At 53.4% G+C, this 14,370-nt stretch overlaps 1 protein-coding gene across 4 annotated transcripts in view; it reads left to right on the forward strand.

Annotated features, from left to right (window-relative positions):
• The window catches only part of IL2RA (interleukin 2 receptor subunit alpha), a 48,277-nt gene extending 34,539 nt beyond the window's left edge, over positions 1–13,738 (forward strand). For 2 of the 4 annotated variants that reach the window (XM_013059098.2, XM_013059100.2), the window contains exons 3-8: positions 841–933; positions 2,978–3,193; positions 4,711–4,797; positions 5,341–5,412; positions 6,551–6,617; positions 11,779–13,738. In XM_013059098.2, coding sequence (XP_012914552.1) covers positions 841–933; positions 2,978–3,193; positions 4,711–4,797; positions 5,341–5,412; positions 6,551–6,617; positions 11,779–11,803 — 560 coding nt within the window. In that variant the 3' untranslated portion in view covers positions 11,804–13,738. Of the gene's footprint in view, positions 1–840; positions 934–2,977; positions 3,194–4,710; positions 4,798–5,340; positions 5,413–6,550; positions 7,971–11,778 lie in introns of those variants that run through there. The other 2 variants (XM_013059099.2, XM_013059101.2) reach the window with 2 other exon arrangements.
• The last annotated feature ends 632 nt before the right edge of the window (positions 13,739–14,370 follow it).

The raw sequence follows: 14,370 nt of genomic DNA on the forward strand, positions 1-14,370 counted from the left end.
TTCAGCCCCGGGGACGGGGTCTGTGAGCGACAGTGAGTTCTGTGTCGGCCGCCCCAGGCACGGACCGCAGAGTCTGGAGACCTCTGCTAGCCCCGTCGCCTCTTCTCCCAGCAGACCCTCCCCGGCCCCTCAGCTGGAATCCCGAGCCCGTCTCGGCGGTGCCCGTACTCAGCTCCTTTGCCGAGTCTACACAACGGAGAGGAGTGTGATAGGAGGCTTCCCTCGTCCTTGCTTTACGACTGGATCCCTTTACCTTTCAGTGAACTGCTGTAGGGAAACAAGGAACCCCTCTCGGCCATCGTGCCCAGGCCCGCGCGCAAGGCTGGCAGGTGGATGGGCAGAATGCAGTCCCTTTTGGGGAGACCCACACGCACCAGGCAACCTCTCAGTTCCCTCAGAAACACGTTCTGGGGGCACCTGGGTGGCTCAGTCAGTGAAGGGTCTACCTTAAACTCAGATCATGATCCCGGGGTCCTGGGCTGGAGCCCCATGTTGGGCTCCCTGCTCGGCGGGGAGTCTGCTTCTCCCTCTGCCTCTGCCTGCCTCTCTGCCTGCTTGAGCTCTCTCCCTCCTTCTCTCTAAATAAATAAAATCTTAAAAAAAAAGAAAGAAAGAAAGAAAGAAAGAAAGAAAAGAAACACATTGTGAGTCACTGATGCTCATGGGGAGGTCCCACTGGGAGTATCCCAAGGGCAGGGGGTGTGTGTGGCTCCTCTTTGTAACCCCTGCACCCCCATACTGCCTGGTGGTGGAAAGACACACGTCGAATAAATGAATACCAAAGAGCATCTTCTATTTTAAGCCTCTGTGAAGTTATTTGCTTCTGTCTCTACCCTCTAGCCTCCAAGAGCACAGGACAAGTCACTCCCAGACCCGAGGAAGAGAAGGCAATGCAGAGCCTAACGCCGTCCGGGGACCAAGGGAAGCTTCCGGGTAAGAGGCGGGTCTGCACAGCGGTCTGGCTGCCTTCCAGGCCGACCCTGCTCCTGTGGGCGCACCCTGTGCCCCCCGAGGGAGGGACGTCCGGCTCACCATCCTCTTCTTACAGGATGTCAGGGAAGCGAGAACGTCTGTACAGTGTTTGCAGGCTCTAGAGCCACTAGCCTTTCCAGCCCGCGCAGGCTCTGGGCTTCCTCCCGCTCCGGGAGCTGAGCCCAGCAGCCCTGGGCTCAGGTCGGCTCAGCCGGTGCCACTGAACGGAGTTCAAAAGCATGTCTGATACGACTCACGGGGCCCGGCCCTGCAGACCGTGGTGTCTGCGCTCGAGAAAATGCTCTCGTTTTCCCTTCAGGACGAGACAACCAGCTGCCAGCCAAGCACCTACCTCAACATGTTGCTTATAAACAGGGTGTGAGGCCTGCTGGGCTATGCTGGGGAGCATAGAGCATATACGGGAGCATAAGGCCGCCGACAGACAACTCCGCGCTAATGGGATGCGGGGGAGCGAGCACGACTCCAAACGAGCCTCGCTCAGGTCAGGTCCTCAGGTGATGGGGACACAGAGCCCGTTAGGAAAACCTGAGTTTTGGGGGGAACCTACCAACTTTTACAAGACCCTCTTGTCCTGTGCTAATTTTATTAAGTTAAACAGAAGTTAAAAGATGGCTACACTCACATTTAGGAGTAAGGTCTTACTCAGGATCCTTCTACTGATCACTTGTTTTAAATTAATTTTAATTTATTTGCAGCTTCATATATATATATGTGTGTGTGTGTGTGTGTATATATATACATATATATGTATATATATATATATATATAAGACAAATTGAGGGGGCACTGTTGCAATATGGTAGCTTTATCTTGGACCTCCAACTTTGGGCTGGCATTTCAAAACACATTTAATTGTTCGCTTTTCTCTTTCTCTCATATTACCCTTTTTCTCTTTCTCTCATATTACCCTGAACAGTTCTTTCGAGGTTTCTAGGCAAGTCAAAGGCTGTTGTCCTTATTCGGGAGACGACCCACTACTGGTTCTGGCCACAGACCCTCTTAATGGGATGTTTTCATTTGAGAGAAGCAAACGTCATTTAAACAGGTTCCGACCATTACGGATTTTATTGGCTGTAAAAGAAATTTTATTCTGAGACTAACCCGAAGTTCAGCCATGATCTGGAAGGTGCTACACTAGAGCCGATCCCACGGGACAGGACCGTTTTCCACTTGCTGCCATGGGCTTCCCTCTGGGCCAGGGGGTTTATGTGTAAGACACTTTTAAAGGTCCTATTGGGTATTCGGACCATGGAAGTTCTGGAAGGCCAGAACCCACATCTGGGGAGAGAGGGTACATGTGCTTCCGTACATGCAGATGTGGGGCTGGGTAGGGCATCCTGAGAATAAATCAGAGCAGGACATGATCCCTGGGGTTAAAGACCAGTGAGGCTTGGCTTTTACCTGGGCGAGTGGAAGGTTTGAGGGCATGGAGAATTTCAGAGGCCTTGGCAGGGCTCACATAGAGCAGGCTTTAGGCACGGTTTGATCAGAGATCAGGTTCCATTTCCCAGAGATTCTCTCAGCTCTCTTCTCCCTCTGGCGTTGGCTCCATCTCCAGTGCTTCCACCACAGCCCCAAGAGGACCAGCAGCCACCCCCCGAGGAAGGACCTCCTCGCAGTGGGCTTGAGCCTACCTTTATCCCTCAGCTGAGACTGCCCCCCGCCCCGCACTCCTGTGCACTTTCGAGAACCCCCGCCATCACAAGGAGCCGCTCATTCCCCTGGGCTCCTCAGTGACAACACTCAGGACATTGTGTCTCCAGACATCGTCTTCATTCAATGGCTCGCCCCCTCCTGCGGGAGGGACAGGGTCTGGGTCCCTTCCCTCGCCCAAAGTGCCGGGCAACGTTGCTGACACACAGACTTCTCAGTGCATATTGGTGCAATAAAAGAAACAATGAACAGTAGGAACCGAGGTCCGGTCTCCAGCAAGAGGCGACTCGGGTTCGCGGGACTCCTTCTGAACTTCCTGTCCCTGTTCCAGGTCACTGCAGGGAGCCTCCTTCCTGGGACCACGAAGATTCAGAGAGAATCTACCACTTTGTGGTGGGGCAGACGGTTCACTACCAGTGCGTGCCGGGATTCAGGGCCCTGCGGAGAGGTTCTGCCGAGAGCGTCTGCAAAACCGTCTCAGGGAAGACCCAGTGGACGCGGCCCCAGCTCAAGTGCATAAGTGACAGGGAAGACGGGCGGTTCCCAGGTACGGAGGGACCCGCGTGGGCCCGACCCCTGCTTTTCCCACTGGGCTGCGCGGAGTGGAATCCCTGGCCCGCCAGCTCCGTGACCGCAGGCAAACCACTGCATCTCCTCGGGCCTCTGTTTTCTCTCATTCTAGAAAAGACACCAGATACACTAAGGTCCCTCTCACCCCAGGCTCCCTGCACCCTGAGTGCGGATAAACGGTAGAAGGTCGAAGAGGAGGGAGATCTCTCCAGTGTTCACTGGAGGCGGTGCTGCCCCCTCCTGGCCGATCCTGAAATCTGGCCTCTTCTAAGCTACCAGAACTTTCTCTCATTCAAAAGGGCAAGGTCAGCCTGCCACGCATGCACTTCTGATTACGGATATGTAACGTGAACTCATTACGTGCCTGGCGGCCCACCGTTAGCAGGCTCCTTCTCCTCGTGCAATGCCCCTCCGAGCTTTGGTAAAAGTGCCAGCGTGCAGGGAAGAGGCTGAGTCAAGCAGGGACGTGATCATGTGTGTGTGTACGCACGCGCGCGCGCACACACATACACACACTCATTCAGGCATGCGTGCGACCCGCCTCTGCGGAGGTTTACTATTTTCATTCTGAAAGCATACTACTATTTTTGCAACCCAAAGCCGCTCAGATTTAAACATCCGTGCTATGGGTTTCTCAGCTCACGCCCATTGGTTCAGAACTCTCCCCGGAGTTTCCCTGGGTGACATCTGAAACCACCCCCATACACGGAGAGTGCAGGGACAGACCAAGAAAGAGGCGGGCCACCACTGGCAGGTGGCGGTTTGAATAAGCAGAGGAACTTACACAGGGGCTAGTGTGGGGCAGCAGAAAGAGGCATGGACACCCAAGCTCGGCCACTGGGTCTTACACAGGTTTATAACGAAGCCTTAACGGGGTTAGTCACTGACGCTCTGCAGGTGTTCTCCACGGCCAGTCGCTAGCTCCAGGCTGTGTCCTTGGAGCAGCCTCTGGGAGCGGAAAAAGCAAGCGGGGCCCGTATTCCGAGCACGGGACAGGGGTGGGGGTCAGCTGGCGCTTGCATCCTTCTGATGACACTCCCCGCCCATGTGCTGGCAGGGAGCCTCGTGGCTGGCCGGAATGCCTGTTGCACGGGTCCCTTCCCGTGTCAGAGGATGGCAGGGCAGCGTCCCGGGTAACTGGAAACATCCACAAGGGGCAGGAAACCTGTCCCCGAGAGAAGCTGTCCTTTTGCACGTTTCTACTTCATTTGCTGTTTCGGGGCACCTGGGCACGGACGACCTGTTTCCAAGCCCCTGGTGGAAACCAGGGCTGACGAGGAAGCTGGGGAAGGAGGCTGCTCGGGGTCCCACAGCGCCAGGATCAGGGTCAAAATTCCCTCTCGCCCGGGGGTGCTGGGGCCGTTTACCCGCGTGCCTGTGACCTGCTGGAGGGGTGGGACCCCCAGACCACACCGGAGAAGGGAGATCCGCACCCCGCCGAGTGTGTCGGGGTCGGCTGAGGACCCGCGGGCCCCACCTTCCCGCTCTCTCCAGCAGATGACGAAGAGGAGCCTGAAGCAAGCACCCTCACGCCCCCTGGGAGAGACGCTTCCCGCCCCTGGACGACGGCAGGTACTACAGGTACGGCTGGCGTCGCTGGACGTTGAGGAGAGCTCGCCCCGAAGCCACCAGGCAGGAGGGGGAAGACAGGGTGCCTGGGGCAGCCCCTCCCAGAGCCGGGTCAGCGAGGCCACCCGCCCCTCTGACCTCCCAACCGTCAAACAAGTCCAAAGCAGGGCCCCTGGGTGTCTCAGTCAGCTGGGCTTCTGACTCTTAGTTTTGGCTCAGGCCGTGATCTCAGGGTTACGAGATCGAGCCCCATGTCCGGGTCTGTGCTGGATACAGTGTGTTTAAGTTTCTCTCTCTCCCTCTGCCCTCCCCTCTGCTCTTTCTCTCTCCAATAACTAAATAAATCTTTACAACAAACAAACAAGTCAAAAGCAAGGGTCAGGACCAGGAGAAGCCAGGCTGAGGATGGCACGTCGAGGCAGACGGCGGCGAGCTTGTCCGGCCCTCGCCCGCCCCCAGGCTCCAAGGCTCTAGCTCAAGAGAGGCCCCGCGTTCCCCAGCGAGCGCGGCCTGATACGCAGCACAACTGAGCACCTTCTCCTCTCTCGTGCACAGATTTCCACGAGCACACCGAAGTGGCTACCCCGATGGAGTCCTTCCTGTTCATCTCCGAGTACCAGATAGCAGGTGGGTCGGGCGCTCGTGGCTCCCGTGGACAAAACGCAGCCCAGAGCCTGTGGGATATGTTGCTTGGTGGTCTGGGGCGACAGTCAGCCGGTCAGGTTGGCTTCAAATGCCCCCCTCCTGACCCTGTAGAGTAGTTCTACGAGTAAAAGACTAACCCAGATACGAACGGCACAAACTCACCGCCGTCGGTCCCAGTGAGTGCGGTGGGAGGGCTCAAAGCAGCACCGAGAGCTCCTCCGGGACGGACCCGAAATGACCAAATCCCATAAACCTCACAGTGGTTTCCTGGTAGAAGAGAAAAATAGGCTTTGAGAGGGGGAAAAAACCCGAGCTCACAGAAACAGAGAGCAGAGCGGGGCTGGCGGGGGCTTGGGTGGGGGTAGCCGGGAGACCCCCGCGGAAGGACAGAGACTCCGGTTAAAGGACGACTCGGTCCCGGGGAGCTGGTGGACAGCGTGGGGACTCTGGTTAACAGTGGGGTGTCGTAGACCCCAAAGCTGGCTAAAGGAGCAATTGTGCAGTGTTCTCACCGCGAAAAGGACCCGGCGGACGGGAGGGCTGGTGGGAGGTGTGAGGGCTACAGGCCCAGCGTGGTGGGATGTGTACTCACGTCAGGTTAGTGCCGCGCACGCCGTGGGCGTCTGCAGTGCTACACGACTGTGCACCCGGAGAGCTTGGGGCAGAAAAGGGAAAACGCACTGAGAAGAGCATCCAGGACGGCTGGTTGGCCGGGCAGGGGGCAGGGGGGCAGGGGGGCAGGGGCTCCCACCCGGGGAAGGCAACATTTGGGGAACAGGAACACTTTCAAGAGAGGCTCGTTGCCCCTGTGTTTCGAGCTTTCCTTCGCCCATCTTAGGCCTCCCCAGTGGCCTCCGTTACCGAGGCCCCTGACCCATGGTGGAGAGCGTGCTGGTCGGTTAGCTCAGCCTTCCAGAAAGAGCCAAGCCCCTCGTGGAAAGGTGCCAAGACCTCTGCCACCTCCCTGGGCTCCAGCCCTGGGCCGGAGCATCCCAGGAAGGGGAAGGCGGAAACGCCCGCGCTCTGGTCTTCAGGAAACCCCTGCTCTGGGGGGATTTTCTCACGCTGCTCGGCCGACCCAGCCCAGCAGGAGCCTTAATGAGCGGCTTCTCTGTTACAGTGGCCGTCTGCGTTCTCCTCCTGATCAGCGCCCTCCTTCTGAGCGGGCTCACCTGGCAGCGGAGATGGTGAGTCCCGTAGGGTCAGGGTCACGAAGCCCTGGCCGGAGCTGGCAGGCGGAGCCTGGTGTGCGAAGAGCTCAGGCAGAGAAGCCCTCACCCTGTCCTCCTGCTAACCAGCAGCGGTTTGGGGAGTCACAGAGAACTGGTCAACCCACACATCCCCCAGAGCGGCCGGCAAGCGCCCAAGCATGAGGAGATGGGAAAGGAAAGGAAACTAGCATTGGCTGAGCCCCTACTGTATGCCGGGCTCCGTGTGTATGGCTGAGCCCCTACTGTATGCCGGGCTCCGTGTGTATGGCTGAGCCCCTACTGTATGCCGGGCTCCATGTGTATGGCTGAGCCCCTACTGTATGCCAGGCTCCGCGTGTATGGCTGAGCCCCTACTGTATGCCAGGCTCCGCGTGTATGGCTGAGCCCCTACTGTATGCCAGGCTCCGTGTGTATGGCTGAGCCCCTACTGTATGCCGGGTTCGTGTGTATGGCTGAGCCCCTACTGTATGCCGGGCTCCATGCGTATGGCTGAGCCCCTACTGTATGCCGGGCTCCGTGCGTATGGCTGAGCCCCTACTGTATGCCGGGCTCCGTGCGTATGGCTGAGCCCCTACTGTATGCCGGGCTCCGTGCGTATGGCTGAGCCCCTACTGTATGCCGGGCTCCGCGTGTATGGCTGAGCCCCTACTGTATGCCGGGCTCCGCGTGTATGGCTGAGCCCCTACTGTATGCCAGGCTCCGTGTGTATGGCTGAGCCCCTACTGTATGCCGGGTTCGTGCGTATGGCTGAGCCCCTACTGTATGCCGGGCTCCGTGCGTATGGCTGAGCCCCTACTGTATGCCGGGCTCCGTGCGTATCTAAGGAACATTCCCACAACCTAACTTCTCAGGACATTTGAAAGAGCTGCAGGTTCCCCGATCCAGCAACGCGAACGGGGTGCACGGCAGAGGCCGACATAACAGCCCAAATCTAGAGCCCAAGGCCTTTCTGTTCCCGTCACGTGGCCGGAAGGAAACCAAGGGCAGCATCCCCCCGAGTTTTCCTCTCCTGTGCTCCCTGCTCGACCCACTGCAGACACTCAGACCAGCACGCCCTTGGCTGGGACGTGACCCATGTGTGGCCTTAATTGCACTAACTCGTATTTTCAACAGTGATTGCCAATTAGAACAACCAGGAGAGAGTTGTTTTTTTTTTTTGTTTTGTTTTAAATACCAATACTTGCCCTCCAGCCAGGATCCCTAGGACATCAATGCTCTTTTTTTGCCAGCTGGGATAGAATTCATCATTCTGACCATTTTATTTTATTTTAAGATTTTATTTATTTATTTAACAGACAGAGATCACAGGTAGGCAGAGAGGCAGGCAGAGAGAGAGGAGGAAGCAAGTCTCCCTGCTGAGCAGAGAGCCCGATGTAGAGCTCGATGCCAGGACCCTGGGATCATGACCTGAGCCAAAGGCAGAGGCTTTAACCCACTGAGCCACCCAGGCGCCCCATTCTGACCATTTTAAAGTGCATAATTCAGTGGTTTTGGGCAATGTTGTATATATGCCACCACTGTCTCATTAGACATCAGAACATTTCCATCATCCCAAAAGGAAACCCTGTACTCCCAATTCCGCATTGCCCCCAGTCCCTGGAAACCACAAGTCAGTCCACTTCCCATCCCTGTGGATTTGCCCGTTTGGGACATTTCCCATCAATGGAACCATACAGTGTATGACCTTGTGTGACCGAGACACCAGTATTTCCTTAAAGCTCCTCAGGGGCACCAAAAACACACAGGTCCAGTTTTGACAGCTCTGTGCTAGGCCGGCAGTTCCCGAACTTGAGTGGGCTTGCTCCTCAGAAGCCGCTGAAGGGCTTGTTAAAACACAGACTGCCAGGCCCTGCCTCTGGAGCTTCTGATTCAGCAGGTCTGGGGTGGGGCCGCAGAATCTCCATTCCTAACCAGTTCCCAGGACATACTGATGCTGCTGTTCCGGGCACCTGACTTTGAGAACCGCTGCACTAGACAGAGTGTATGAAGGTCAAGGGAGTGAATTCGTTTCACACACACAGTCCGCTTTCTCCCTCCCTTTAGGCAGACCTCCTGTGTCCCTCTCCTGACTCTCGGGGACATTCCTAAAGCACCACCCCCTTGCCCCCCACCAGTGTGCCGCCATCTAACCAACCTTGACGTGAGCTCCCTAGGGAGACCCTGAGAAGACACAGGCTCAACCCCTCCCTCAAATCCCAGATCCTACAGTTAGCCGAGACAGGGGAAACCAGCAGACGTCTTTGATCATTCTATCGGTCATCAGGCCCACAAATACTCCTGACTTCCCGCCTGTGACTCGAAGAGCACCGGTTACCGAGAAGCGGGGGTAAGGCCCCTGGGGTTATTCTATCAGGAATTACTCAGAGAGAGACCTGACCATCTACCAGCTTCCCCATTAGCTGATTCCTGAGGCGTTGTTTTAGGATTATGTGCGATGGGGTGTGTCAGGCGCTCAGGACATTGTGGGGACTCAACATGTGCTCTCCCCTCCCTTTGCTGGCAAGACTTAATACCTCCTCAAGGAAATTCTCACTCGGTAGCTTCAAGATGAAGAGCCTTCAGACACAAAGGCAGGAAGCTATTTGGGAGTGGCCAACATTTGGGATTTGTGTTGTGACGTAAAACTAGCCTAAAACTAGCTGAGTTCCTGCAAGCTCTCCCAGAATGACCGTCTTCAGGAGACGCACACTCCTTCTCCAAACAGCATTCTCCCACCAGGTCTCGCCAGCCCAGAAGCCTTCTTCGTCTGATGGTGCCCTCTTGTGGCTACACAGAAATCCTACATGTGACTTTTTTGTTTTCCGTTTTTTGATTTTTGGACCAATTACTAGGGATAAACAGCTGTTGGCTTCCCCTGACTCCTAACAACCAAAAGCCAAAAGCTGAATTTTCATGAATCTTGTGAACCGTTTTCAAGCACAGCCATTATTGAAAATTCAGTATGTAAACATAGTTACATAGATCATATTGAAAACAAAGTTAATACATACTGGAAAGTAGCCACTCTCTAATTACTTAACTGCTTTATTTGTTTTCAGGGTTATTTCAATCTATTGTCTCTATATTATGGAGGCATTGCCGCACAATCGTCTGCTGCTACTACACACCTCTTCCCAATTCTGTGTGCCGTTGTGTCACGTTGGTAGCTAGAAACTGGGCTTGGTGGGAGTCCTGGCACCACGGAAACAAGCCAACTTTTTCAAAGAGCTGGTTGTTAATCATTTACCAGCACGCTGTTCTCACAGCCTTGCCCCATGTGAGCTCCCAGGACGTAGGAAGAGATCAGACATTCCTGTGGACTCAGTAAGGGCTGGGGAAGGTCTAGGACTACGCTGTCCAACACACTAGCCACTGGCCACACGGTGGATATTTAAGCCTAAACTTAAATAAATGAAACAACATTAAAAATTCATTTCATCAGTGACACTAGCCCCATGTCCAGTGTTCAGTAGCCACAGATGGCCACCTCATTGGACAACGCAGATACAAAACATTTCCGTCATCAGAAAGTTCTTACAGGGGGCGCCTGGGTGGCTCAGTGGGTTAAGGCCTCTGCCTTTGGCTCGGGTCATGATCCCAGGGTCCTGGGATCGAGCCCCGCATCAGGCTCTCTGCTCAGTACAGAGCTGGCTAGAAATGGTGCTATCAATTCATGAAAGTCACTTAGCACAGTTACTATTATTATTCCTTTTCTGCACCTACTGCCCCCCCACATATCTCAAAAAAATGTATAGAATATCTCTTATATAGATGTTGATCAAAGACCACAAGCTTGCAGTTAACACAAATGAGTTCTGGGGATCGAATACACAGCATAGAGATCATGGGCAATAATCCTGTATTCTATATTTCAAAGTTGCTAGGAGACTAGATCTTAAATGTTCTCCTCGCAAAGAAGAAATGATGGTTATATGATACAGTGGAGGTGTTTGCTAGTGCTGCGGCGGTAACCGTGTTGCAATATAGTGATACAGTGTGTTAAAAATACATAAACATGTTGTATGCCACAAACTTATACCATGTTACTGTCAATCGTATCTTAATTTAAAAAACAAACACTATCTCAAGAACATCTGCTACGTGCCAAGCACTAGCTAGGCCTAAAGATGAATAGGAAGAGGAAAAAGACAGCTCAAGTACAAATTTTTAAAGCCCAAGATTGAGGGGTGATATAGGAGCAAAAAGAAAGGACACTTGATCCCACGCGGGGGTGTCAACAAGAGTAGACGGTGCCTACAGCCGGATACAGGAAGTTGCGAGATGTCTGCTCAGCGGCGGGGAGCACGGGGAGAGGTAACTCGGTGTGGATGGACGTGACAGTGTCCGGGAGAAGCCAGGCAGCTCTGAACATCAGGTTGTGAGGTGCGTGGGTAGCAGGGACGGCCGTGCTGTGGGGACGGACGGTGACCACATCATGGAAGCCCAGGTCAGCCAGAGGGGCCCAGACCCCATCTGAGGGAAAACAGCCACAGAAGCTTGACCTGGGGACAAATGGTAGCACTGGCCCTTCGGACTGTCTGGCTGCGACAGAGGCGAGATGGAGGGGACCTAGGAATCGTGGTGGCAGTTATGACGGAATATTTAGAGACACAAGGTGAGCATGAGCTAGGTCAGTGAGCGCACATTAAAAAGGAGGAAGAGAATCATGAAATACCTAAAGGGGGTCAAATGAGCGGGATTTGCCAGCAGATGGGCAGTAAGGGTTAAGGAAGATGGATGGAGCACGGATGACCCCAGATTTTCAAGTATGATGGGGGACCCCTTAGCCTCTTGGTGAAATAAATGCAAATGGCAGGACACCCCTTGGGGCATCAGTCCCTAAGCAGAAGTCGGTTCCCTGAGACCCACCCAGTCCTGGAGCAGACAAGGAAACTGAAGATCTGCTCCCCGCACAATGGTTGAATCTTCGTGCTGTAGGAACCAGGGGCAGGCAGTCGGGACCTCTGGAGGCTTGGAGAGGCCTTGGGGTCAGATTTCAGGCTGTGGGAAGGTAACAAGACCCCGGGATGGAATTTTAAGTTCGCAGGTCACTGGGGGTTTATGTTGAAGGCTCTCCGCACAGCGGGGTAGGGTAGGGATCACGCCTTTTTCTCCGTGCGATAGTACACCCACAACTGACTTAGCTGTCTCCCTGCAGGAGGAAGAGCAGAAGAACAATCTAGAAAACTGGGAGCGGTAAGAAGCCAAGAACAGCTCACAGAAGTCGTGGAGCCCAAGCAAATTCAAAGAAGTCGAACACTCAGCCAGGAGGCATCTCCCGGGACCTCTTGGGTTTTGAAAAACTCTTGACGTCGCATGCTGACCCACCAGACCACTGCAAGCTCAGGACACAGCCAGCTCCGTAGTACCAAGAGTGGACCTGACCGGCTTCTGGGCAGCAGATCCAGGGTCACTGGAGGAACAGGAAGCAATTGCTGGAACTGTGGGTCTTAGTTTCGCGGCGGCGTGGCCATTCAAGCTTGAACAGCATGGGACTCTCCACACCATCGCGGTGCCGAGAAAAGTAGCTTCGTGTCAATTTCACCCTAACTTCCCAGTTTAGGAAAACCCTAGCACGAATGTAAATAGACACACGCACGCACACACACACAGTCCCCTCCCTATGGAACTGGGGGATGGACGCAGATCCTTCCCCGGGGGCTGGTTGATCAGCCCATTCTCCGGGCCACATCCTGTAATGAACTCGGAATCTTTTTGTCCTTGGCTCAGTCCTCGAAACTAGCCCCCTTCCATGGACCCGTCAATCTGAATTTCTAAACAGAAGCCACAGCAGCACTCTTTGGGTAACACCGACAGAGGGCAACCCTCTGGGGATCCCAGGGCTTCCGCGTTTAGGATTATTTACTGGAGGTACGCTGGGAAAAGACGGGAAAACTAGGTCCCAGGTAATGAACTGTGCCTAATAAAAAGCTCTATGTGTACCTTACTAATGTTAGGGTACGGAGTCAACCACCCCTCAATTAGACAGAGAACACTCTCGACAATGCAAGTCACACAGCGAGGTTTATTTCCAGCTCGCTGGGGTCCAAGTATCTGCCCGGCACAGCGGGTTTCAACAAGGCCCCGTGCACTCCAAGCCAAGGGTTTATGTAGCATTTTCAAGGCACTTTTTCACAGCTACATACATATCCTGCGCCCCACTTTGACAGTTTAACTTTGTTTAACCTTTTGCCACCCCTGCATCACCCTGGCGCCATCCTGGCGGTTAAGTGAGATTTAGGTTTAGAAGAAATTTAACTTTATTTACATTTCCTTCTGCCTCCGCCTCCTTCAGTTTTGTGGGGAGGGCGACCTTAGGCCTTGAGGAACTGAGCTACTTGTCTCTGGAAATTGGGCCATTGAAGAGATAGCCTTTTTATTGTAAATCACCAGGACATTAAACTGTTAGCAACACAGTTAGCAAATCAGATTTACCTGGAGGCCAGGCTGAGGGTGGGCAGGGGGTGCATCTGCGGGTCTCTGAGTCAGCAGGTGCCGGCCGAGGACTTCCACTGGTAAAAAGTTCCCGGTGATGCCGCTGAGGCTGGTCTCGAGACCACACTTTGAGAACCTCTGGGTTCTAGGCCTCCCCGCCCATCCACTCGCAAAAATCACGTGATTAAGGAGACTAGTGAAAGGTTAAAACTAGCCCATTTACATTTCTGAATTCAGGCCAGAAAAGTGTTATTTTAAAAATGGACAGGCATCAGCAGGTCCATATCCAGATTAAAGAACCATTTTCTGCCCCGTCTAGGACTAACCAGGTACAATGACCATTCCAGGGTCCACTTCCCCATGCCCCCAAGTACATGTTTTCTGGGTTGAGAGGAATCTCAGACCAGAAAAAAAAATTTTTTTTTAGTGTTACTTCTCTTGAGTAAAATTGAACTGAATTATCATGACTTACTGTGGGGGGGGTGCATGAGAACAAATGTCTTAAATAATAATTAAGATGCTATTTACCTTTTTCATGCTCATTCTGAGTGTATGGTGGAGTTTCCAAAAACTACATGTTATGTGATGATGTCATCTCTCGGATGTCAACACGCAATGAGTTTATTACTGTTGTTTATGAAAGAACTAATAAATAATATTAATAAATAATATTTTTAAACTTTCTTGGTTTTAGTGTCTAAATGTGGTAAGAATCCCTGACTGTAACTACACAGATGAAAGCAGATAAAAGCTCTTTGGGATTCTCAATAGTCTTCTTTTTCTTTCTTTCTTAGGGAGGTAGAGCCCAGGAAGGGGCAGAGGGAGAGGGAGAGAGAGAGAGAGAGAGAGAGAGAATCCTAAGCAGGCTCCATGCTGGGCGTAGAGCTCGACGCCATGACCAGAGCTCTGTCCCATGACCCTGAGATCATAACAGGAGTGAAAATCGAGAGCTGGGCGCTCACCCGACTGGGCCACCCAGGCGCCTCGATACTTTTTAATAATGTACAGAGGTCCTGACAAATAGGTAACAAACACATCATCATTGGTCGTTCCAGAAATCCAAATCAAAACCACAATGCGGTACCCTCCATAGCCATTAAGATGACTCTCGGCCAAAGGAGAATAATAAACTGGGCAAGGATATAAAGAAACGGGAATTCTTGTACATTCCTGGTGGAAATGTAGTAGGTGCAGACAATGTGCAGAACAGTCTGGGGATTCCTCAAAACATTAAATATACAATTACCACATGACCTGGCAATTCCAAGGGATACCCAAGTGAGATGAAAACCTACGTCCACACAGAAACTTGGAC

The sequence above is a fragment of the Mustela putorius genome, unplaced genomic scaffold (genome assembly GCF_011764305.1).
Source record: "Mustela putorius furo isolate JIRA1106 unplaced genomic scaffold, ASM1176430v1.1 tig00004033_pilon_pilon_pilon, whole genome shotgun sequence".
NCBI classification, from domain to species: domain Eukaryota; kingdom Metazoa; phylum Chordata; class Mammalia; order Carnivora; family Mustelidae; genus Mustela; species Mustela putorius.